The 22,702-nt window shown below is 36.2% G+C and overlaps 1 protein-coding gene across 4 annotated transcripts in view; it reads right to left on the bottom strand.

The window, feature by feature from the left end:
• The window catches only part of LOC106870898 (cilia and flagella-associated protein 47), a 192,929-nt gene that overhangs the window by 137,906 nt on the left and 32,321 nt on the right, over nucleotides 1–22,702 (bottom strand). For all 4 annotated transcript variants that reach the window (XM_089350841.1, XM_089350840.1, XM_089350838.1 and 1 more), the window contains exons 13-21: nucleotides 22,023–22,090; nucleotides 19,661–19,757; nucleotides 16,160–16,263; nucleotides 14,534–14,646; nucleotides 9,566–9,702; nucleotides 7,500–7,610; nucleotides 5,138–5,268; nucleotides 3,134–3,256; nucleotides 2,171–2,380 (exon numbers count right to left, since the gene is read on the bottom strand). In XM_089350841.1, coding sequence (XP_089206967.1) covers nucleotides 2,171–2,380; nucleotides 3,134–3,256; nucleotides 5,138–5,268; nucleotides 7,500–7,610; nucleotides 9,566–9,702; nucleotides 14,534–14,646; nucleotides 16,160–16,263; nucleotides 19,661–19,757; nucleotides 22,023–22,090 — 1,094 coding nt within the window. The remainder of the gene's footprint in view (nucleotides 1–2,170; nucleotides 2,381–3,133; nucleotides 3,257–5,137; nucleotides 5,269–7,499; nucleotides 7,611–9,565; nucleotides 9,703–14,533; nucleotides 14,647–16,159; nucleotides 16,264–19,660; nucleotides 19,758–22,022; nucleotides 22,091–22,702) is intronic.

The following is a 22,702-nucleotide window of genomic DNA, read 5'->3' as shown; positions in this document are numbered from 1 at the left end:
TTACATGAAATAAATTCGAATACAAAAATATTTTTCTGTTCTATAACACAAAATAGATAAGTATACGAAGTTTGAAAGTCTTTCCGTACCAAAAACACTACGTAAAACATTAATGAAAAATGTGGCCCCGGTTTTAAAATAGATCCGATATTTATAATTACATGCATACACAAACACACATATGTGCACGCACACACACACACACACACACACACACACACACACACACACACACACACACACATAGAGTCTTTGGGTTACTCTCTTGTTTTATAGCAGCTGGACAGCCATATTTGTAGATGCCATACATTTACAAATTGAATCTGTTTATTCAACAATTTTAGTCAACATTATATCTCTTTCTGATGAAGAGTTCAGAGCAAAACTATAAAATTCTCCTCTATTTCATTCCTCTTGAATTTTCCTTTTCAGTATTTATTCTTTGTCAAGGAAGACCATCATTAGTTCCTTTATATTCTATTGTTTCAATTTCACATTTGTAGTGAGTTCTGGCATAGAGTGGAACAGATTATTAGTTAAAACTATGCATCCATATACACACACACACACACACACACACTGCTTGTAGCTAGTCTGTACCATAGTTTCAAGTTAATATAAAGAATTTGGATGCAGTGATTTTTCAGCAAACTCTTGTTCTAGTTCTTGAAGCAAAGGACATGATGTTGGCTTGCCACATTGTGTGTGATAACACCTGTGCTCTGACTTTCATCCAAAACGAGATAACAAAAATTTTGTGCTGTATCTCTAAGTCAAGATTAGCTCTGCCTTTCAATCCATAATTGGTTTAGTATGATTATTTATATGACATCGCTCAGCCAAACATAGATTGAGTTATAATATGGCATGGCTCTATCCAAGATAAACCACACTATGTCAGCATGACATAGTGTGGTTTATCTCTATCCATCTTTTTCTAGATGCATTTCAAAAGTGATGCAGTATTTTGTTTGTGATAGAGTGTGACAGAGCTCATATATTAGTATATTTGTGTCTCAAATAAGTTTTCGTATTTCTTTATTACCAAGAAAACTTAAATAAGTTTTCTCTTAAGGTAATGTAAGATAATATTTTGCTATTTTATTTAGTTATAGCAGTTTAATATACGCTGCAATTAATCATGCACTAGTTATCCAAAAGAAATGTGATGTAGTCCTTTGAAAAGTGTATTGTTTTGAAGAAATTTGTGGTTATGCAATGAAGTCATTTTCTTAATAAAAATAATTGTTTTTTTTTTTTTGTTGTCCTTGATGAATAATTTATGAAATTGTTTTTGTTAGATGTGTTTGTTGACTGAGCTGATAAATTCTTTGAGAGTGCAGGTTACAATGGTCTTGCTAAACAATAGACACAAGTTTATATTTCTGACTTTGGTGGAGGGCTTTTGTTGTTTATATTGGAAGAACTATGTGTTATTGTGTTTTTTGAATATCTATGTACTTAACTCCATCGCTGTCATGTGTTGCTTCATCAGAGGTAAGACCTTATATGCATTTATTTTTTACTATAGCACTTGTCAAATAATATTTTGTGGATGGCTGGAATCAAAAGGTGTAAATAGAGTTTAGTTGTTAGGTTTTATATAGGATTCATAGAAATCTGAGGAAAGGTTCATTGTTGCATTTAGGAAGCTGGCTTGCTAGGTTGCTTTGCTTCAGTTGTTACATTCAAGCTAACCATTTGGAAGGTGGTTATGATTTATTCTTGAGCATGTCAGCTGGCTGTCAACATCAGTACTTAGAAAGTATTAATCCACCATCCCTTTATATTCCAACAGCAGTATTGTTGCCAATCTGTTTTAAATTCATTCAGGAGAAATAGGCTAATAAATTAACACATCTCAGTCTAGTTGAGGCTCTCCATGAACATTAGCAAATGCTTCTCTATGATTTTTTTCATCCAACATTTGTTGTTGCTAACTAAGAATAAATGTCCAGAGATTGCTATAGTTATTTGCATGGCTAACTTAATGCTTGTCCCTTAGATATGAGTGTTATAGGGGCTTTGTAGAAGAGGTCTTTGGTGCTAGGTGTGTAAAAATCCAAGTTGTTTTAAAATTAGGAAAACTTGCATTGATCTTTAACCACAATGTTTGACTCAATTTATCACCTTAGATACATATGTGCTTCTTGTTTTTATTTTTACTTACAACATCAATTTCAACACATGGGTTGTTCACAAATCCACCAACGCGCACTGATATGACCTTCCATCCTCGGATGTCCACCTCAAGGTTGAAATCAAACTTGACCAGAGATGTTGGGGTAAATGACAACCTGAGTTCAACTTCTCCTCCAGCAGGCACAATACCAGTTGCTGGGTTGATGTACATACCGGTCACTGGGTTCTGATCAATGATCTGCAATTGATATAAGTGAGAATCATTGTACATGCAGAAGCAGAGCTGAGATGTGATGAGAAGGACTGGAAGAGATGCAGTGAACTGCAATTCTACATGACTACTTCGTGTAATTTTGGTGCGGTTTTTCTTTTTCCTAGGGTGGAGGAAAAGTATTTTGCTAGGCTGGAGAGAAGTAGTAGTAAAAAGAAGGAATAAAAATTTAAAAAATAATGAGAAAGCAAGAGAGAAAGAGAGAGAAGCAGGTGGAGGAAATTTTTGAAAATAATATTGCCGAGAAACATAAAATAATTTTAATCGATTTTTTTTCTTTCTTTCTCTCCCTCTACCCCTCTCTTAACACACCACAACCAATTATATTGCTGAAAGACTCAAAATAACTTTAGTAAATTTTCTCACATTTCCTCTCTTTCTTTTGTACTCTCTCTCTCTCTCTCTCTCTCTGAATGCACTACAACCATTTATATTGCTTAAAGACTCAAAACAATTTTAATTAAAAATTAATATTGTTCTTTTTTATTTTACTTCATACTTATTTTTATTCTCCATATATTAAATAAGTTAAAGCTTAGCTTAGTTATGATTTTAAAGGCTAGAATACCTTTGACTATAGATCTGCATAAACCAAGGCAAATGAAAGGCTAAACAACATTAATAACAACAATGATAGAAATAAAGTAGAAACTCCATATGGCATGAAATCACTTCATTACAATTAAAAGATTATCAAAGAAAGAGATAAAAAATGATAACCTTAAAATAAGCATGGTTGACGCTTGTGTTAATTAAAGTGGCCACTTGTTTCGTGGTGAGGTTCACTGGAGCATTCAGGAATGTGATCCGGCGTTCAGAAAACTGTACAGCAGTCAAACCAATCTGCATAGACAAATAGCATTAAGAATTAAATAATAGTAATTTTCCTAATTTAGGCACAAGGTCAGCAGTTTTGAGGGGGGGGGTTAGTCAATACCATCAACCCTAGTACTTGATTGATATCATATTTTAACAAAAGAGGAAGGATGAAAGACAAAGTTGATTTTTGTGGGATTTGAGTTCAGAACATTTTAAAAAGCCAGAACAAATACCAGCATGGCATATTTCCAATGCTCTGATGATTCTGGCTGCTCACCACCTTTCATCATCATCATCATCATCATCATCATCATCATCATCATCATCATCATCATCATCACCATCATCATCATCATCATCATCATTATCGTCATCATCATCACCATCATCATCATCATCATCATCATCATCATCATCATCACCACCACCATCATCATCATCATCATCATCACCACCATCATCATCGTCGTCGTCGTCAACCCCCACCCCCACCCCCACCATCACCATCATCATCATCATTGTAGTTATAGTAGTAGTAGCAGTAATCTTTTCTCCTAATGGCACAAAGCCTGAAATTTGGTAGGAAGAGACCAGTTGATTACATCGATTCTCAATGTTTCACTACTGTTTAATTTATTGACTCCGAAAGGATGAAAGGCAACGTTGACCTTGGTGACATTTGAACTCAGAATGTAAAGATGGACGAAATATCACCCAGCATTTCACCCAGCATGCAAACGATTTTGCCAGCTTACTGCAGTAGTAGTAGTGGTGGTGGTGGTGGTGGTGGTGGTAGTAGTAGTAGTCGTCGTCATCATAATAATAATAATGATTTCTTTTATTTGCCACCAGGACAAACACTTGTCGTATAATGATAATTATGTAGTGATATCTGTATATGAAACTAAAGAAATGATAGTGTTTATAATAATTTGCTTTATAGTTGCAAGTGTCAAATACATTAGAAACAGTACAAAGGCAAAAAAAGAAGCCCAGAAAATTAGAAACAAAAAACAAAGATGGGGATGGATTTACATCCAATAGAAAGATGAGCAATACATATGAGCAATATAATGATACATAAATAAATAGATAATAATAAATAGTAATAACTATGTTGGCACTCCGTCGCTTACGATGACGAGGGTTCCAGTTGATCCGATCAACGGAACAGCCTGCTCGTGAAATTAACGCGCAAGTGGCTGAGCACTCCACAGACACGTGTGCCCTTAACGTAGTTCTCGGGGATATTCAGCGTGACATAGTGTGACAAGGCTGGCCCTTTGAATTACTGGCACAACAGAAACAAGAAGTAAGAGTGAAAGAAAGTGGTGGTGAAAGTGTACAGCAGGGTTCGCCACCACCCCCTGCCGGAGCCTTGTGGAGCTTTAGGTGTTTTTGCTCAATAAATACTCACAACGCCCGGTCTGGGAATCGAAACCGTGATCCTACGACCGCGAGTCCACTGCCCTAACCATTGGGTCATTGTGCCTCCACAGTAATAACTATATGAAACAAAATAACAGCAAGGAAAGATCCCCAAAGTAAGGGACAACCACAGAGTTATGCAGCTCATTCACTATATACTTCTAATAATAGCAATACTTGTTTTGAATTTAGGCATATGAGCAGATATTCTGGAAGCATGGGTGTCTGTTGACTACAGCAAACCTTAGTGCTTTATTTTATCAACCATAAAAAGGAGGAAAGACAAAAAATAACTTCAGACAGTGCAGTGTCTGGAGCAAAGACCATGAGTACAACACAACAGTACCTGTGAAGAGACATGAACTGCTGACCCTTCAGCTAGTCTGGTTGTTGCTGGTGAACTGTCAGCTTAGACAGCGAAATATCCCCAGCCCTAGCTCCAGCACTCAGAAATAATTTAATAAACTGACCACTTACTTGAGCTTTGCATTCCAATAGGATTGATTGACCTCCATTGACATCAAGAGTAAACAAGCCAATGTCAGGAGAGTTATAACTGGGTAGCCATGTCACTTCACAATCCAAGTCTTTGAATTCGTCAACAACACCTGTAAATGAATGTTGAGGGAGTGCAATTCAAAAAATGAGTATAAATTATTTTGTAAGATGTATTGCCTTGTCTTGAGCCCCACCGCCACTTCTAAAGGAATCAGTGGTGGTGGTGGGGGGGGGGACTGTCATGACATATGGGGTCTTCGGCACCTTAATCTTGGGCAATGTCCATCCCTCTCTGGCTCACACCACAGATGATTTGAGATGGACAAAGAGAGAAATATATATATATACAGGCGTAGGAATGGCTGTGTGATAAGAAGCTTGCTTCCCAACTATGTGGTTTTGGGTTCAGTCTCACTGCATGGCACTTTAGGTAACTATCTTCTACTATAGCCTTGGGCTGACCAAAGCCTTGTGAGTGGATTTGGTAATTGGAAACTGAAAGAAACTTGTTGTAAATATATATATATATATATATATATATATATATATATATATATATATATATATATATATATATATATATATATATCTGTACTGGCAACGGCTGGCATGGCCGTTGCCAGTACCCACCTGACTGGCCCTCGTGCCAGTGGCACGTAAAAGCACCCACTACACTCTCGGAGTGGTTGGCGTTAGGAAGGGCATCCAGCTGTAGAAACTCTGCCAAATCAGATTGGAGCCTGGTGTCGCCTCCTGGCCCACCAGTCCTCAGTCAAATCGTCCAACCCATGCTAGCATGGAAAGTGGACGTTAAACGACCATGATGATATCTGTGTGTCTTTGTGTTGGTGTTTGTCTCCCTACCACCACCACCACCACCTCTTGACAACTGGTGCTGTTATGTTTATGTCCCTGTAACTTAGAGGTTCGGCAAAAGAGACTGATAGAATAAGTACTATGCTTATAACAAAATAAATACTCGGATCAATATATTCGATTAAAATTTCTTCAAGGTGGTGCCCCAGCATGGCCACAGTCTACTGACTGACAGAAGTAAAAGACAGAATAATAAAAAAAAAGGATAAAAATAAAAAAAAGAAAAAAAAAAAAAAAAAAACGAAGTAACTCTAGGACTGGATTGGAGCTCCTGGAAATACCAGCTCATCCAAACAAGGAAAGACCCAACAGGGTGGAAGGGAGTGGCATTATAAAGGGAAGTGTGGTGAGACTGCAGCCAGATTGTAGCAAGCAATTTTGTCTGCTGGAATAATCTTTATGTCATTTGGACCAACTGTACAAAGGTGAGTTCTGAGATGTAAAGTTAAGCCAGCCTTAGAAAGGTAAGTCTTACCACACATTGAGCAACTGAAGGATGACACTATTTCTATGTTTTTAATCAGGAATTATTTTTCTGTAGTTTTCTTTTCAAAATCTTTTACCCCAGATCAAATCTTCTTTTGCTATTTATTTCTATCAGGAGCAATAGATTTAACATCTTTGTATGGTATATTCAACTCACCAAGATTGGTTTTTAGTAAGTATTGATACCTGTTTTCACCATAAAAAAAAACACAAACAAATCCCTGCTTACTAATGCACTCATTCCCCATATTAAATGGCTTGTCCACCTCAAATGATTGGAAACCAGCATAGTATGAAGTGATGAGATTCTTGCTTTTTCTAAAACCTCTTTATCTGGTGTAAACAATTCCCAGCTAATCCTGAGAATTTGATGAAGACATTTTTGGTGAAAGCATTCTAAGGACTAAGTGCTTGTTATAACCAGTCCATGTCTCTACTGAATAAAGAAGGGTAGATAGTGCAAATGCATGACAAGCCAAATTTTTTGTACTGGCATGTAACTACACGAGTCCTAAAAGAACTAAAAGACTTTGCTGCTTTTTGAATGCGAGATGCAATTTCTTTCCAGCATTCCTTTTACACAAACATATGTACATACAAACATATATTAATTACTGAATGATAAGGAATCACACAATTCCTGTTCCCTTGTCATTCAATAATTAATATTACACTCTGTAATTGCCTAACACTTTATTGTAAAGCACATGTACATTCAGTTATGATTACTGGTTATTAATATTGCTATGCCTAAGTGAAATCACAATACATATATATGCGTGTGTGTGTGTAGTGAAGGAGAGAGAGATACATAACTGGTAGTTGAAATATGTTTGTAAGTATAAAGTTTCCAATTAGTAATATGGGCTTTGGTTTCTGGTAAGTATTCTAGGGACATGCAGACACACACACTTTAAAACTAACATTATACTAAACTTAATGGTAAGATCACTAGCCGGATGGATTAAAAAAACACTACCTTGTGAAGGACGTATAATAAAAGCATGCCCGCTGTCTGTCATAGAGTTTCTCCAACAAAATTCTGCTGGATAATTCAGTGTATTGGAGAGAGTAATTACTTCTGAAAATGCTGAAAAGAACAGAAAGGAAATATTTAGTTCATGCATAGGAAATCTCAATCCATATTTTCTCACTATTGCCTCTGATGCAATCTGTGCTGTCACCACAAAGCCATTCTTTCAGCAAGTTTGAAATTTCAGACTGACTGAGATGTTTGTGAAAATTACAGTCTGCGAAAAGGAAGATGCAGAAAGTGAAAAATAAAATAATCTTTTTAAACAGTTTAATTATATAATTTTCTTTTAATTAATATTTTTTAATTTGTCTGTTTTCAGAAATCAAAAATTAAATATAATATTGGTTTCTAACATAAGCACAAAGCTACAAACTTTGGTGGCAGACACTGAGGATATTATTAAATACAGTATTTGATTACTACTTATTCTTTTAAATCCAAAACAACTTACTTTTTTTGGCCCAAGGCTTGAAAGATAAATTTTATCTCAGAAAGACTTGAACTCAAAACATTAAAGAGCTGCAAGAAATACTGCAAAGTATTTTACCTGATCCTCAAACAGCTCTGTCAAAGCAATGACAACCTTGAACGCCTGAAGCAAAAGATCACACAAACCAGTTACATTTACCATGAGAGTACACTCAGTTTTTATCATGCTGTTTTCATCTCCTATAATATATATATATATATATATATAAACAAATTTTGGCACAAGGCCAGCAACTTTTGGGTGGTGAGAGAAAGTTCTGGGTTCAGTCCTACTACATGTTACCTTTGGCAAGTGACTTCTAATACAGTCTTGAGCCTACCAAAGCTTTGTGAGTGTATTTGGTAGATGGAAACTGAAAGAAGCTGGTCATATATATATATATATATATATATATATATATATATATATATAAGAGTTAAGGAATGGAGTAGATAAAATCTGGGCTACATGTTTTGTAATGAGTGGAACCTTGGAAATGGTAAATATCTTGGCACTCCGTCGCTTACGACATCGAGGGTTCCAGTTGATCCGATCAACGGAACAGCCTACTCGTGAAATTAACATGCAAGTGGCTGAGCACTCCACAGACACGTGTACCCTTAACGCAGTTCACGGGGATATTCAGCGTGACACAGTGTGACAAGGCTGACCCTTTGAATTACAGGCACAACAGAAATAGGAAGTTAGAGTGAGAGAAAGTTGTGGTGAAAGAGTACAGCAGGGTTCGCCACCATCTCCTACCGGAGCCTCATGGAGCTTTAGGTGTTTTCGCTCAATAAACACACACAACGCCCGGTCTGGGAATCGAAACCGCGAACCTATGACCGCGAGTCCGCTGCCCTAACCACTGGACCATTGCGCCTCCACAGTAAATATCCAAGTGAGGTGTATATGCAGGCTACTCTCCGGGCCATGAGTATCTTGATTAAATGAAGTTTACATTGTTGTTAGGAGGCACATATTAACACACAACAGAAGATTTGATCAGGATGCATAGAGAACACGGTTTGAGAGGAGAACATAATTGTGAAAAGAAATTAGGAATAAAAGAAAAACAAAATTAAAAAGAATATAAGGGAGTGGGAAAGTTACAAGTAAAGAATTTAAGCAAAGGTCATTTCACAGGTGATTTTCAATACAGCCATTTTGGCCGAGTCAACAAGATAGGAATGGGAAGTGGTATTTGAAAAGGATAGTATGGAGGGTAGGGGTGGAGGGAAGTATTTGTGGTCGACAGATATGTGTGTCTTTGTGTTTGTGTTTGTTCCCCACTACTGTGTAACAACTGGTGTTGGTTTGTTTATGTCCTCATAACTGAGCAGCTTTGCAAAAGAAAGCAATAGAATGAATACCAGTTTTGAAAATGAACTCCACCTCCCCTCCAAAAAAAACACAAGTACTGGTGTTGATTTGTTTGAGTAAACCCTTCAAGGTAGTGCCCCAGCATGGCCACAGTCTAATAACTGAAACAGTTAATGGATAAAAGATAAAAGACATTTATAATTAGAATCCAACATACCTGACTCTGGTGGCATGGAAGGGATTGGATTAAGCACTGTCACTGAACTAGTGAGTATTTCTAGATTCACATTCACCACCTCTGCTTGAACACAAATGCAACTGGTGTAGCAGTTATTGATGGTGTAGTGAATGGACCTGGAGGGAGAGCAACAAAAGAAACACAGAATATAGCAAATAATGGTATTTTTAATACAAAATGTACAATATTAGCATTCACTCAGACACACATGTGCAAATACATGCAGGTACAGTGTGTTGTTGTCCTCCTCCTCCTCATCATCTCAATGTGTACTGATACATATTGTGTGGGTCAGATGGATGTCATTGAGGCAGATTTTCAGCAGCTGAATGCCTTTGCTGTTGCCAACCTTCACCTATTTTGAAGCAAGGTAATACCTGTGGCCGCATATGTTTCTACAGAAGTTTGGTAATGAATGACACAGCTTATAAGACAGTGATAGTTGACAAGACAAGAGGTCACAAACATGCAGAGATAGATAGATTAATAGATATATATGCTTGTATGTGTGCCTATTAACAAATGTAGGCTTTTTTAAGAATATTGCTTCCCAGCCACGTGGATTTGGGTTCAGTCCCACTGCATGGCTAATTAGACAGGAGTTTTCTACTAGAGCTACAGGTCAACTAAAGCCATATTAGTAGATTTAATATATGCAAACTGAAAGAAGCCTGTCATTATCATCATTGTTCAACGTCCGTTTTCCATGCTGGCATGGGTTGGACGGTTTTGACTGAGATCTGGAGAGCCAGCAGCTGCACCAGGCTCCAATCTGATCTGGCAAGGTTTCTACAGCTGGATGCCCTTCCTAATGCCAACCACTGAGAGTGTAGTGAGTGCTTTTTACGTGCCACCGTCACAGGAGCCAGTCAGGCAAGCCTGGCATCAATCACATTCGGATAGTGCTTTTTATGTGCCACTGGCATGGGAGTCTGTCAGGGGGCACTGGCCACAGCTACGATACTGGTTTTATTTGACTCAACAGGTCTTCTCAAGCATATCATATCGCTTGATGCATCACGGGTTCTCATAACTGGGCTGGACATGCATGGCTGCAATCTCACTTTAGTTGCCAGGTCTTCTCAATTACAGCATATCTCCAAGGTCTCAGTCTCCTGTCATTGCCTCTGTCATATATATATATATATATGGATAATAATAAATGTATGTTTCGAAATAAATGATAGTTCTTTCACAAAGAAGAAAGAGCTGTTGGGGTTCCTCATTTATTTCTCTTCAGAGGGTTCATAATAAAACATGTAATAGCAAGACAAAAACGAAATGATTGGGTAACTTACGAGCAGAGATGTTACATTGTCAGTGACCATTAGAAGGTTTGTTTACATAGAGATATAAAGGGGTCAACGATATTATTTCATGGGCTTTAGGAATAAGAACGCTAGTTTACATAGAGATATAAAGGGAGGGTGTTTTTGATGTGATGCTAAAGGTTAAAACCAAAGAGTTATTTGAATATGGGGAGATAAGTATATTGTGGTTCTGTTAAATTAGAGAGAGCTAATTGTTGAGTCAAAAAAGGGGGAGGAAGGGAGGGAACTAAGGTAGTACATCATATGAGGGAACCCAATGACATATTAATATGTAGCGAAAATGTTAATAACATTGAAAGTAAATGAAACATCGTAGTCTAGTGAATGTTTACATATGTGTGTGCGTGCGCGCATATACATGCGTACAAACACGTGCGTGGATGCACATGTATACACACATGCATATACACATATACACACACCTACGTATAGGCGCAGGAGTGGCTGTGTGGTAAGTAGCTTGCTTACCAACCACATGGTTCCGGGTTCAGTCCCACTGCGTGGCACCTTGGGCAAGTGTCTTCTACTATAGCCTCGGGCCGACCAAAGCCTTGTGAGTGGATTTAGTAGATGGAAACTGAAAGAAGCCCGTCGTATATATATATATATATATATATATATATGTATGTGTGTATATGTTGGGTATCTGTGTTTGTCCCCCCCAACATCGCTTGACAACCAATGCTGGTGTGTTTAGGTCCCCGTAACTTAGCGGTTCGGCAAAAAGAGACTGATAGAATAAGTACTAGGCTTACAAAGAATAAGTCCTGGGGTCGATTTGATTCGACTAAAGGCGGTGCTCCAGCATGGCCGCAGTCAAATGACTGAAACAAGTAAAAAAAAAATACACATACACACACATACACACACACATACATACACACACATGCACATGCACACACACCTATACTTGCGTACATGTTTATATACATACATTCCTGTATATATACAAGCATGTAAACACGCACACACATACATATGCATGCATGCACATACACATACATGTGTATATATATATATATATATATACACTTATATATATGTATGTGTATATATATATATATATATATATATATATATATATATATATATATACATACACACACACACATGCACCCATACACCCCCCCCCCACACACACACACACACTCACAAACACACATATGCATACATGTACACATATACATACACATGTGTTTTGTTTAAGATTATAAAAAATATTAAGATTAATAACATACTGATTTGAAGCGAAGAACATAAACATGATAAATGAAATACCATTACCCTGTTATATATTAATATACTTATGTTAGCGCTAATCAATGTAAAAACGGAGTACAGGGTGTTTTGTTGAGAAATAATAATAATAATAACAATATACATGCTAATAAGGAGAAGGTCAGACATTAGGCAAAGCAGCTGGTGATACAAGGTAGCCTAAGCAGTAATTACTGGGAAGGAAAAAAATTAATCAAATATACGAGGGGAAAAGGCAAGTTGTGGTGAACTACCATTCTTATTCCTAAAGCCCATGGAATAATATCGTTGACCCCTTTATATCTCTATGTAAACAAACCTTCTAAAGGTCACTGACCATGTAACATCTCTGCTCGTAAGTTACCCCATCATTTCGTTTTTGTCTTGCTATTACATGTTTTATTATGAACCCCCTAAAGAGAAATAAATGAGGAACCCCAACAGCTCTTTCTTCTTTGTGAAAGAAATATCATTTATTTCGAGACATATGTAGGAATTAAAGGAACTTTTACTGACATGCGTTTTGCTCATCTTCTCAAAATGTATCACTTTAACTTGGTATATCTACCTGTAAAACGGCTGTGATACCTTGTTTTTTAGTGTAATTTTGCTACCCCTGGTAACTATTAACGTATTTAAATTATCGAAAGTTTTAATAACTGGGATAATATTAATATGTACATAAACTAATATATATATATATATATATATATATATATATATATATATATATATATATATATATGTTTGTATGTCTGATATATGCATGTGTTACTGTTTCCTTGCCATGACATCATATGATAATCATAAACAAGTATCACCGTCAGACAAGTGGTGTCATTCATTTCCAATCTTCTGTGAAAATAGATCTGGATGGGGGAAAATATTGCCTTGTCTAAAAATAGGTGAGAGTTGGTGACAGGAAAAGCATTCAGCCATAGAACTGCCTCAACAAATCCTGTATGACCTATGTAAACCTGAAAAGGATGTTAAAATGATGATGATGATAATTATATATATATATATATATATATATATGTATATATATATATATATATATATATATAGCTGATCTCTATCTCTCTCTCTCTCTCTCTCTCTCTCTCTCTCTCTATATATATATATATATATATATATATATATATATAGGTATTGCTTTCATCTCTAATAGAGATTTTCTTAATGAGTTTGTTCGCTAGTTGCAAAACCAGTGACTGTTTGACACTGATTTTCTGTATATTGCAAGCTGGGGTAAAATACTACTATGTCTAGCAGATAAGTATCCATCACTGAGGATAATCAAATCAGATTGAAATAACATGATATGGCAGTCTCCGAGCTAGAACAGAAGGCAGTTCTCATTCTGTTTACAATATATACTGAGGGCAAAGTGCATTGAATAACCAGCTAGAGAAGGCGTCCTCTTGGGGTTAAAATAGTAGTATTGTCTGTTCTTATAGAACACCCATGTTTAAGTGACAATAAATATTACTTCTATGTCAGGCGGTGAGATGACAGAAATGTGAGCATGCTGGGCGAAATGCTTAGCAGTATTTCGTCTATTTTTACGTCCTGAGTCCAAATTCTGTCGAGGTTGACTTTGCCTTTCATCCTTTCAGAGTCAATAAATTAAGTACCAGTTGCGTACTGGGGTCAATCTAATCGACTGGCCCCATCCTCCAAAATTTCAGGCCTTGTGCCTATAGTAGAAAAGAATATAATTAGCAATAGTTTTCTATATAGTGATGGCACCTGTGCCCAGCGTTGCCTTCCTGGCACTTGTGCCGGTGGCACATGTAAAGAAATTCAAGCGAGATTGTTGCCAGTGCCACTGGACTGGCTCCTGTGCAGGTGGCACGTAAAATACACCATCTTGAGTGTGGCCGTTGCCAGTACCGCCTAACTGGCCTTCGTGCCGGTGGCACGTAAAAGCATCCACTACACTCTCGGAGTGGTTGGCGTTAGGAAGGGCATCCAGTTGTAGAAACTCTGCCAAATCAGATTGGAACCTGGAGTAGCCATCTGGTTCACCAGTCCTCAGTCAAATCGTCCAACCCATGCTAGCATGGAAAGCGGATGTTAAATAACGATGATGACGATGATGATTCTAAATTTTTAACTTCAATGCAGTATATTTTCCCCAAAGTTTCTGTATGAAGTGCATCAGTAATTTTTATTTAATCACTAGTGTACGGTTGCACCATAAAGATTTGAAAACCACAGATATGTTATTGATTCTGTCAGTTTACCACCGATGCACAATTTGAACATATTTACACAACTACATTAACGAAGAAATCACACACACACACACACACACACACACACACACTTAAAAGATATATATATATATAATTACGTGCTGAACTTTCCTTTGTTGTATGACTCAAAAACTATTGGGATGCCAGTTTTGCTGAATGGCTGAACAACTTTTGATAATGGACAGGTTTGTGTCAATTCTGGACACTCCAGCTGAATGTAGAAATAAAACACATGAAGCAATGAAGTGCATTAAGTTAGCTGAGAAACAATAATTTATGCATATCACTGGAAACAACAGCCAATTCCCCCTTAGGTCATATCTCAAAGTCTTGAAATGAGACGGATACATTTGAATATGTAACCTTAGTTATACACTATCTTTTATCTTTCATCTACTGCTTATTTCAGTCATTAGACAATGGTCATGCTGGGGCACCACCTTGAATTTTTAGTTAAATGAATCAACCCTAGTGCTTTTTTTTTAAAGTTGGGTACTTGTTTTATCAATGTCTTCTGTCGAACCATTAAACACACAACTTCAAATGCTAGGTCCCAAAACCTCAGATGATATTTCACAGAACCAAAACTGGATCACAAGGGCTATATATACAAGGGGGTGCTGAAAAATACCTGGCTTTGGATAAAAGAAAATATAGGAGAATCAGTTAATTATGATTTTATTCAACATATTCCCCTCTCAGATTCACACACTTACTGCAGTGATCCTTTAATAAAAGAACTTGGAAGATTGAGCCTCCAACCAGTCCTTTTGCAATACCCTTAAAAGCCAGGAACTTTTCAGCACCCCCTTGTAGTGTCTCGGAATCTTGAATTAAGTTTCATGGTGCTTATACATTTATAACAGAGCCAAGACAACATCCAAAGTGCTAAGCTTGGCATCAAAATCATGGATGATATTTCATGGAAACCGTACTTTTAAAAGATTGCTAAGTCTGTTTCACATGGGCAATGGTTTTTATTCCGCAACAAAAACTACATTAGTTCTGAATATTTTCTCATTAGGTATGACTGCAGCTTGTCCATGAGTTGTTGAGTGGAATAAACTGATAATAGGGCTATTGCTCTCTTCTTGCTGAATTGCAAAATTACAGGGATTTGTCAAGTGATGGTAGTGATAGGACTAACACAAAGACACATACATACATACATACAAACACATACGATACACACAAAGGTTCATGTGTGCACACATGAACACACACACACACACATACACACACACACACACACACACAGATGGTGGGCTTTTACACAGCTGCCGAGTTTCTATCCATCAAATTGACTCAAAAGACATTGGATGGTCAGGGCCAGAGTACTGGGACTGAATTTGAAACTGCATGGTTGTGAAGCAAATTTTTTCATGGCACAACCATTCTTACTCTGTTGTTGAACAACAAAAGTGTTCATTAAGTGAAATTTATGTCAAGGTCTATCATATCTTTTATCTTTTACTTGTTTCAGTCATTGGACAACAGCCATGTTGGAGCACCATCTTGGTGGGTTTAGTTGAACAAAATGATCCAGTACTTGTTTCATTTTTATATCTTAAAATTCCTATTGCCAAAAGGGTGTACAAGGGAACTAATTAAGTCCTAGTAAAATTCTAGGATCAAATAAAATTCTTCACTTTCTGCCATAACAAAAACAGAAGCGAAAGAAAGAAGAAATGCTTGTTAACACGACGAAATAATCATCTACTTACTTGCAGTTGAACAAAAACATACATATCAAGAGTATTGATAATGTCCAGGTTGCGTGTATTCACAGATTTCTGACAAACTTTACCAAAATCGATTTTTGATGGTCCTTGAAAAGTAACAACAAAACAGATTATAGATAAATATATGTATATCTATCTATCTATCTATCTATCTATCTATCTATATATATATATATATATATACACACACATATGCACATATGTAACTAGTTGTAAAATATCAATAAGAGATGAGAGTAGTAACTATACTAACAAGTAAAGTTAATTGCCACATCAGGCTGTTCAATGTTACTACTAGTTTAACCCCAGGCAGATCTGCTAGATGGTCATATATATACTAACAATATTGATAATAGGGATTATTACAAAGTTGCATAGCATTACCTTTAATCCTTTAATTTATACACTGTAGTAATCCTTATTATTAATATTGTTAATATTTATACTCCAGGAAACCTATATGGTTAAGGAAATATATTCAGAATTATCCAATGGAATATTCCTCTAATTTCTTATCTTATAAGAACTTTATTAGATTTATATGTTAATTGTTGAATAACATATTTTGAATACCTGAGAGCAATTTTGTAATCGTTTTGGGGTATCCCTTACTATTTAAAATTATATCATTGCTATTATTTTAAACTGTCGTATGTTCAAATTTGGCCAAATGCGTTTTTTTCAATATTTATTTTTGCTTGCAATAGCTGGTTCTTTTGGTCAAACTATTGTACCCTTCAGCTGCTTCAGATGCCAAGATATCAAAAATTATCAAAGTGTAGTACAACAGTTTTGCTATGGAATGGTGCAACTATTTTTTCATGTATACACACATATATTTGGGTATGTAAACCTAATGTTTCTTCACCTCCTCCTACAAACTGCTTGTCAACTTTATACATCTACTTAAACTGAATTTATGTGCATGTGTGTGTGTGTACATGAATGCATGTGCATGTGTGTGTGTGTGTGTGTGTGTGTGTGTGTGCAGGTGTGTATATATATATAAATAATTTGAATATTTTAAGTTAAGAACCACAGTTTGGTCAAACAAATTTACTGAAGAATGTCATTGGATTCATATTTCTCCAAGCAGAAAGTATAACTAAATAATTGTCAAATGTAATTGAGTGGAACAGTATAGCCAGATCTTTTTTTTTTTTGCACTGAAACGGCCAATATTTACATACTATCAAGCAAACAAGGTAAAGATAAAACCAACAGCTTGGCTTTTACATTTTCATCAGCTTTTGCCTAGAGATCACAATATTTTCAGTGCTTATTGATGTTATCACACCTTATTGCAGTGCTGAATAGCATTTTTTAAAAATACTTCTGGGGAATGTTTGGATTCTTTTGGCCTACACTGTAACATGCTTCCCCACTTTATGACCCACAATAAATCAAATACTGTTTAACAAATTTAAACTTACATCAACTATTTTGTTTTACTGCAAGTCTTTTGTCCCCTAAAATCTCAAAATAAATGCATGCCAGACAAAGTACTGAAGTTCGTATATGCTTAATGATCTAAAATGCTTAATGATCCACAGTCTAAAGACTGAAACCAGTAAAAGGTTAAAAGTATTGTTGAGATCATTGTAAATGTAATTTTTTAACAAATACATTAACTACTGAGCTATGGAAGACCAGCAGGGCCAAATAAAGATGAGGTCCACCACCACCCACTCCACTACATCTTCCAATCAACAGACTTGATAAAATGGTGTGCAATCTGTCAATTTAAAAATTATTTCTCCTTCTCTCTTTTTTTCTTTTTGTTTGTTTGCTTGTTTGTTTTACATCTCAGTGAGATGAATTTCAAATTTATCGCCATCAATCTACTAAAGTAGCAACAAAATCAGGAATTACTTCTTTCGTTTTTTCTTTTTTTCTAGTTTTTCATTAACATTTTAGGGCTTATTCAAGAGGAAGCATCCAACTAAATTGCCGGAAATTTAAAAATTTGCTTGGACATTTTAATTCCAGTCTTTTCCTGAAGATAACCAACCTTATCTGCCTTGATAGTGTAAAGTGATGATAGTTATTTTAGGATGTTCAAAGTGAAATATGCACTGCACAATATTGCATGAAAAATAAGAACAGTCAGTCTTTGTTAGTTATCAACATGAGATGGAAGATGCATTAAAATTGTATTGCTTGTTGATCATTTTATAGTTGGTTACTGCAGGTTCTATTTATGTGTATATCTATATTCAGGAGTAGGCAGTTTTGCTTGCTCACCTGACAGCTTACTGAACCGTGACTTTCTAATAGCCATATCAAATTGACCAACACTGATGCCACTGTATACTAATATAATGAAGTAGCTTTTTAGACATATCTTAACCAACAAGCAGAGTTGCAAGTTGGCAGAGTTGTTAGAACATAGGACAAAATGACTTTCTCACTTTGCACTCTGTGATCAAATCCTGCAGAGGTTAGCTTTGTCTTTCATTCTTTTTTGAGTCAAAATGAAAGTAGCAATCCAGAGCAGGGCAGCAGAACAACAGTACTACATGTATTGTGCTATGTTTTCTAGCTTTTTTGTATAATGGGCTCAAATCCTGCCATGACTAATTGTGAGATAGACTTAATCCCTTGTTCAGTTTGATACTATCATCTTGCATCTTCTAAAAATAAACAATCACATCATTCGAGATAATGCATGATCAATGTAAATAAATAAGCATAACGTTTGACAGGGTAATCAGTTAAGGTATGAGTTAAAGTAATCTAAATAAATATTTTCCTATTAAATTTTCTTATCAATTTAAGTTCCAAATATCAGTATAATGATGACAAAATTATTTTACTCTGTTTTTAATTATTTTAAAAATTAATTGAAATAAAGAGGGTGTATTTCAGCAGAAATATGGTAATAGAAGGATTAAACTAAATACTGACTAACAAACATAAATCTTTACCAGTGAAAAACAAAACATATCTCTGCTCCGAAAATCTCAACTCTGAAAGAAGGGATTTAGCATGCTAAGAACCAATGATAAGACCAAAAATTTAATCTCTCATCTAAACTATTCTTTCATATGTATTACTGTCTCATTTCAAGATACGTCTACCTATATTCAAATTCTTATTCATTTCCAGTTAGACGTTCTCTCAGTGATGATGCCATAATATGCCATAGCAGTTTCTTTAATTTTTGGAGCTTTTAGTTGACTGAAGCAGGAATCACTCTGTTGCAAGTATTCTGATCAAATATCCTTAGCTACTAATTAGTTGTTTTACATACGAATATATAGATTAAATATAGATATACATAAAGCCATATTCTATCTGTTTGTCTGTCTATCAATATACACACTCATGTATGTATGTATATTATATGTGATTGCCTGGTTAAGAAATTCATTTTGCAACCACAAACTTCCAATTTTGGTTTTGATCCCACTGAAAGACATCTTGGGCAAGTGGCTCCCTTTTGACCAGTGCCTTGTGATTATTTTAAGTTATATGTCTTACCTATCATGAGTTTATGAAGCTGGCCGGGAGAGAGAAGTCTTGAACATTGAATTATCTCCTCATGTGTAGTTGGTATAACATTAAGTCCATCATTGGCCTTTTCAAAAATAATACAAACATTAAAAAGAAAGATAATAAAATTCATTTTTAAAAAAAAGTACTGATTACTTACATAAACACTTCCGATGTCATACATACACAAACTAAAATTTATTGGAGAGTAGTGGGAGAAATCAGAACATGTAGACAGAATACCTGAATAGTGTATTACATATACACACACAAGTATACATACATACATGTGCCAGCGGCACATAAAAGCACCCACTACACTCTTGGAGTGGTTGGCGTTAGGAAGGGCATCTAGCTCTAGAAACTCTGCCAAATCAGATTGGAGCCTGGTGTAGCCATCTGGTTCACCAGTCCTCAGTCAAATCGTCCAACCCATGCTAGCATGGAAAGCGGACGTTAAACGATGATGATGATATATATATATATATTATATATATATATCTCAAATGGTACTGGAGTCCTGCCGGTCTTTTCTCATTTAACAGCACCAAAGATGCAATCCTTACATGTCATGAACACAATATTGTACCCTGCCTCTCTCTAAGCAATGAACATTATGTAGCTAAACCTTCCTGTTCACTACACAAGATACATTCAAAAAGCATCCAACTTTTATTTTTTCCAGCTAAAACTAATGCCACAAGGGCAAAATCCTTTGGATAGGAGGTGACACCTCCTGCACATGAGTGAAAAGTTTTGCACCAATAGGTAATGTCAATTTCTAGTTGTTACACTGAGAGTACTGAGTGGATTTTCATTTTCACACAAGATGACTGAATACATTGAGCAAAGACCATATACTCATGTCTCATCATCAGTGATGATGGTCTTCATGAAGTCTGGGTCATGGTTTGCACAGTCCAGCATGTTCTGAATGATTTCCAAGTGGAGTTGCTTCTGGTGCTGCTCCACCACCTTGGGGACAAATTTCACCAACACTCCACATGCACAAAATCCTCTGTTAAAAAAAGAATGCACTGATCCTGTGCTTATTCCCACTGCATGAGCTATTTCCTGCATTGTTACATGATAGTCTTCCATGACTATTTGCCAAATCTTCTGAATCAGCTCTTTGTTTTGGTTTGTGGATGGCCTACTTGAGCATGCCTCATTCTCCACTGAGGTATGGCCATATTTGAAGTAGCTGAGATTTTCCCATGGCATCAATGCTAAAGGCCAGCCCAATTTTCTGGACTGTTTGAGCTTGAGTTTCACCAACCTTTCAGTAAAACATGATGCAATATCTCTGCTCAATGTGTTCAGTCATCTTGCATGAAAATGAAAATCTGATGAGCGCACGCTACATGTCTGTACACTAAGCATAACAGCTAGGAACTGACAAGGTTTATTAGTGTGAAAAGTTGCATATGGCATTAGTTTTGGCAGGAAAAAATAAATTCTGATACTTTTTGAATGCACCTCATACTTGTTAGGTCTTACCACCACTGGGAATCTCCCCTGATGATATATCCACAGCATAGCTTAGACTTTATCCATAGGTCTACTTTCTCCAGGCTTGAACAGACTTCAGTACTTTCATCCATGCAGACCCTATGTAAAGCCAGGCCTTCACATAGGTAAGACTTTTATAAGAAGACTAGCATGAAAATCTTTTTTCTCTAATTAACCCATGTGATGATACAGCTTAGCTTTGTATTGCTGCAAGCATTGCTGACAGAATGCAAAGAGCCAGAAGAGATAAACCAAAGCATCTTGCTCAAGCTACTAGCAACTCTGCCAGTCCACCATACCTTTTATTGATTTCGAAAGAGCACAAGAAATTGGAATAAATATCACAAGACATTCTATACAACACTTTTAGTGACTCCGCCAATCTGTGGCCTCAACTCTTTGTGAATGGAATACTGCTTACATCTGGGATTGTATTACTACAACAGATACAGACATCCAAGATTGCATTCCCCACCAGAGAATTCCTCTAAATGGCATGAAGTTGATCACCAACACATATGCTGTCTTCTCACATTTCCTTTACAACCACTGCAAAAGTAACCTCACCACCTTCATTCTAAATATTCTTGTCCTACTTCTCTGCAGAAGCTTCTAACTCACTCACCTCTCTTCCTCACGTTACCTATAGTGTTTCCCTCCTTCAGATCAAACCATTTAAAAGAAAAACCTTTACAGTATGACAAGGTGCGTTTTACTGGGTCACTAACACTAGAGACAAAGCCTGCCACAGGGCTAAATATTGATCCCTTACTGTTCATCAATTTTATACAGAGATACTTCCTCACAGTATATTTAGTTAATTAATAAATGTGCTTACAGATTTCTTTGTAATTTTTTCATTTTGGAAAAACTGATTGGAAGACATAGTCCTTTCCTTAGGATCTTCTGAAAATGAAGTAAATTTTAAAAATAAAATCTCTATGGTAACAAGGGCAACGATGTCTTAACATTGGCATTAGGTTATACATTGGTGGTAGTGGGGGGGGGTCAAGGGGTCAAAATTATAGTTGATTAAATCAGTCCCAGTACTTGAACGCTACTCCATTTTATTGACCCCAGTAGGATCAAAAGCAAAGGAACTTTTCCTCTTATTTTCAGGCAGAAAGCTTGTCTTTTGACATAATGGCATGTTAGCTTTAGAGAAACTTCTTGTTTCTTGAAATTGTCACCCCCTTCTTATGTGGAACTGTTCTTAGTTACAGTTGGTAATTGTGACACATCCTCAGGAGGTGGAGATAATTTTAATAAATCAAGAATTTATATTGTGTGGTATCTGATATACATGTCTTTGTCTCTGCTGTTAACATACATGCCACTAAGTTCCATTTCATTTCACATACATACATACATGCATACATACATGCATACATACATACATACATACATACATACACACACACACACACACACATACATACATATGTATATATATACACACACACATATAGACATAGATATAGCATCATCATTGTTTTAACATCTTTTCTAAGCATCTAT

The sequence above is a fragment of the Octopus bimaculoides genome, chromosome 4 (genome assembly GCF_046866305.1).
Source record: "Octopus bimaculoides isolate indiv1 chromosome 4, ASM4686630v1, whole genome shotgun sequence".
NCBI lineage: Eukaryota > Metazoa > Mollusca > Cephalopoda > Octopoda > Octopodidae > Octopus > Octopus bimaculoides.
The sequence above is the reverse complement of the archived record's forward strand: the minus strand, read 5'-3'. Positions and strand labels throughout refer to the sequence as shown.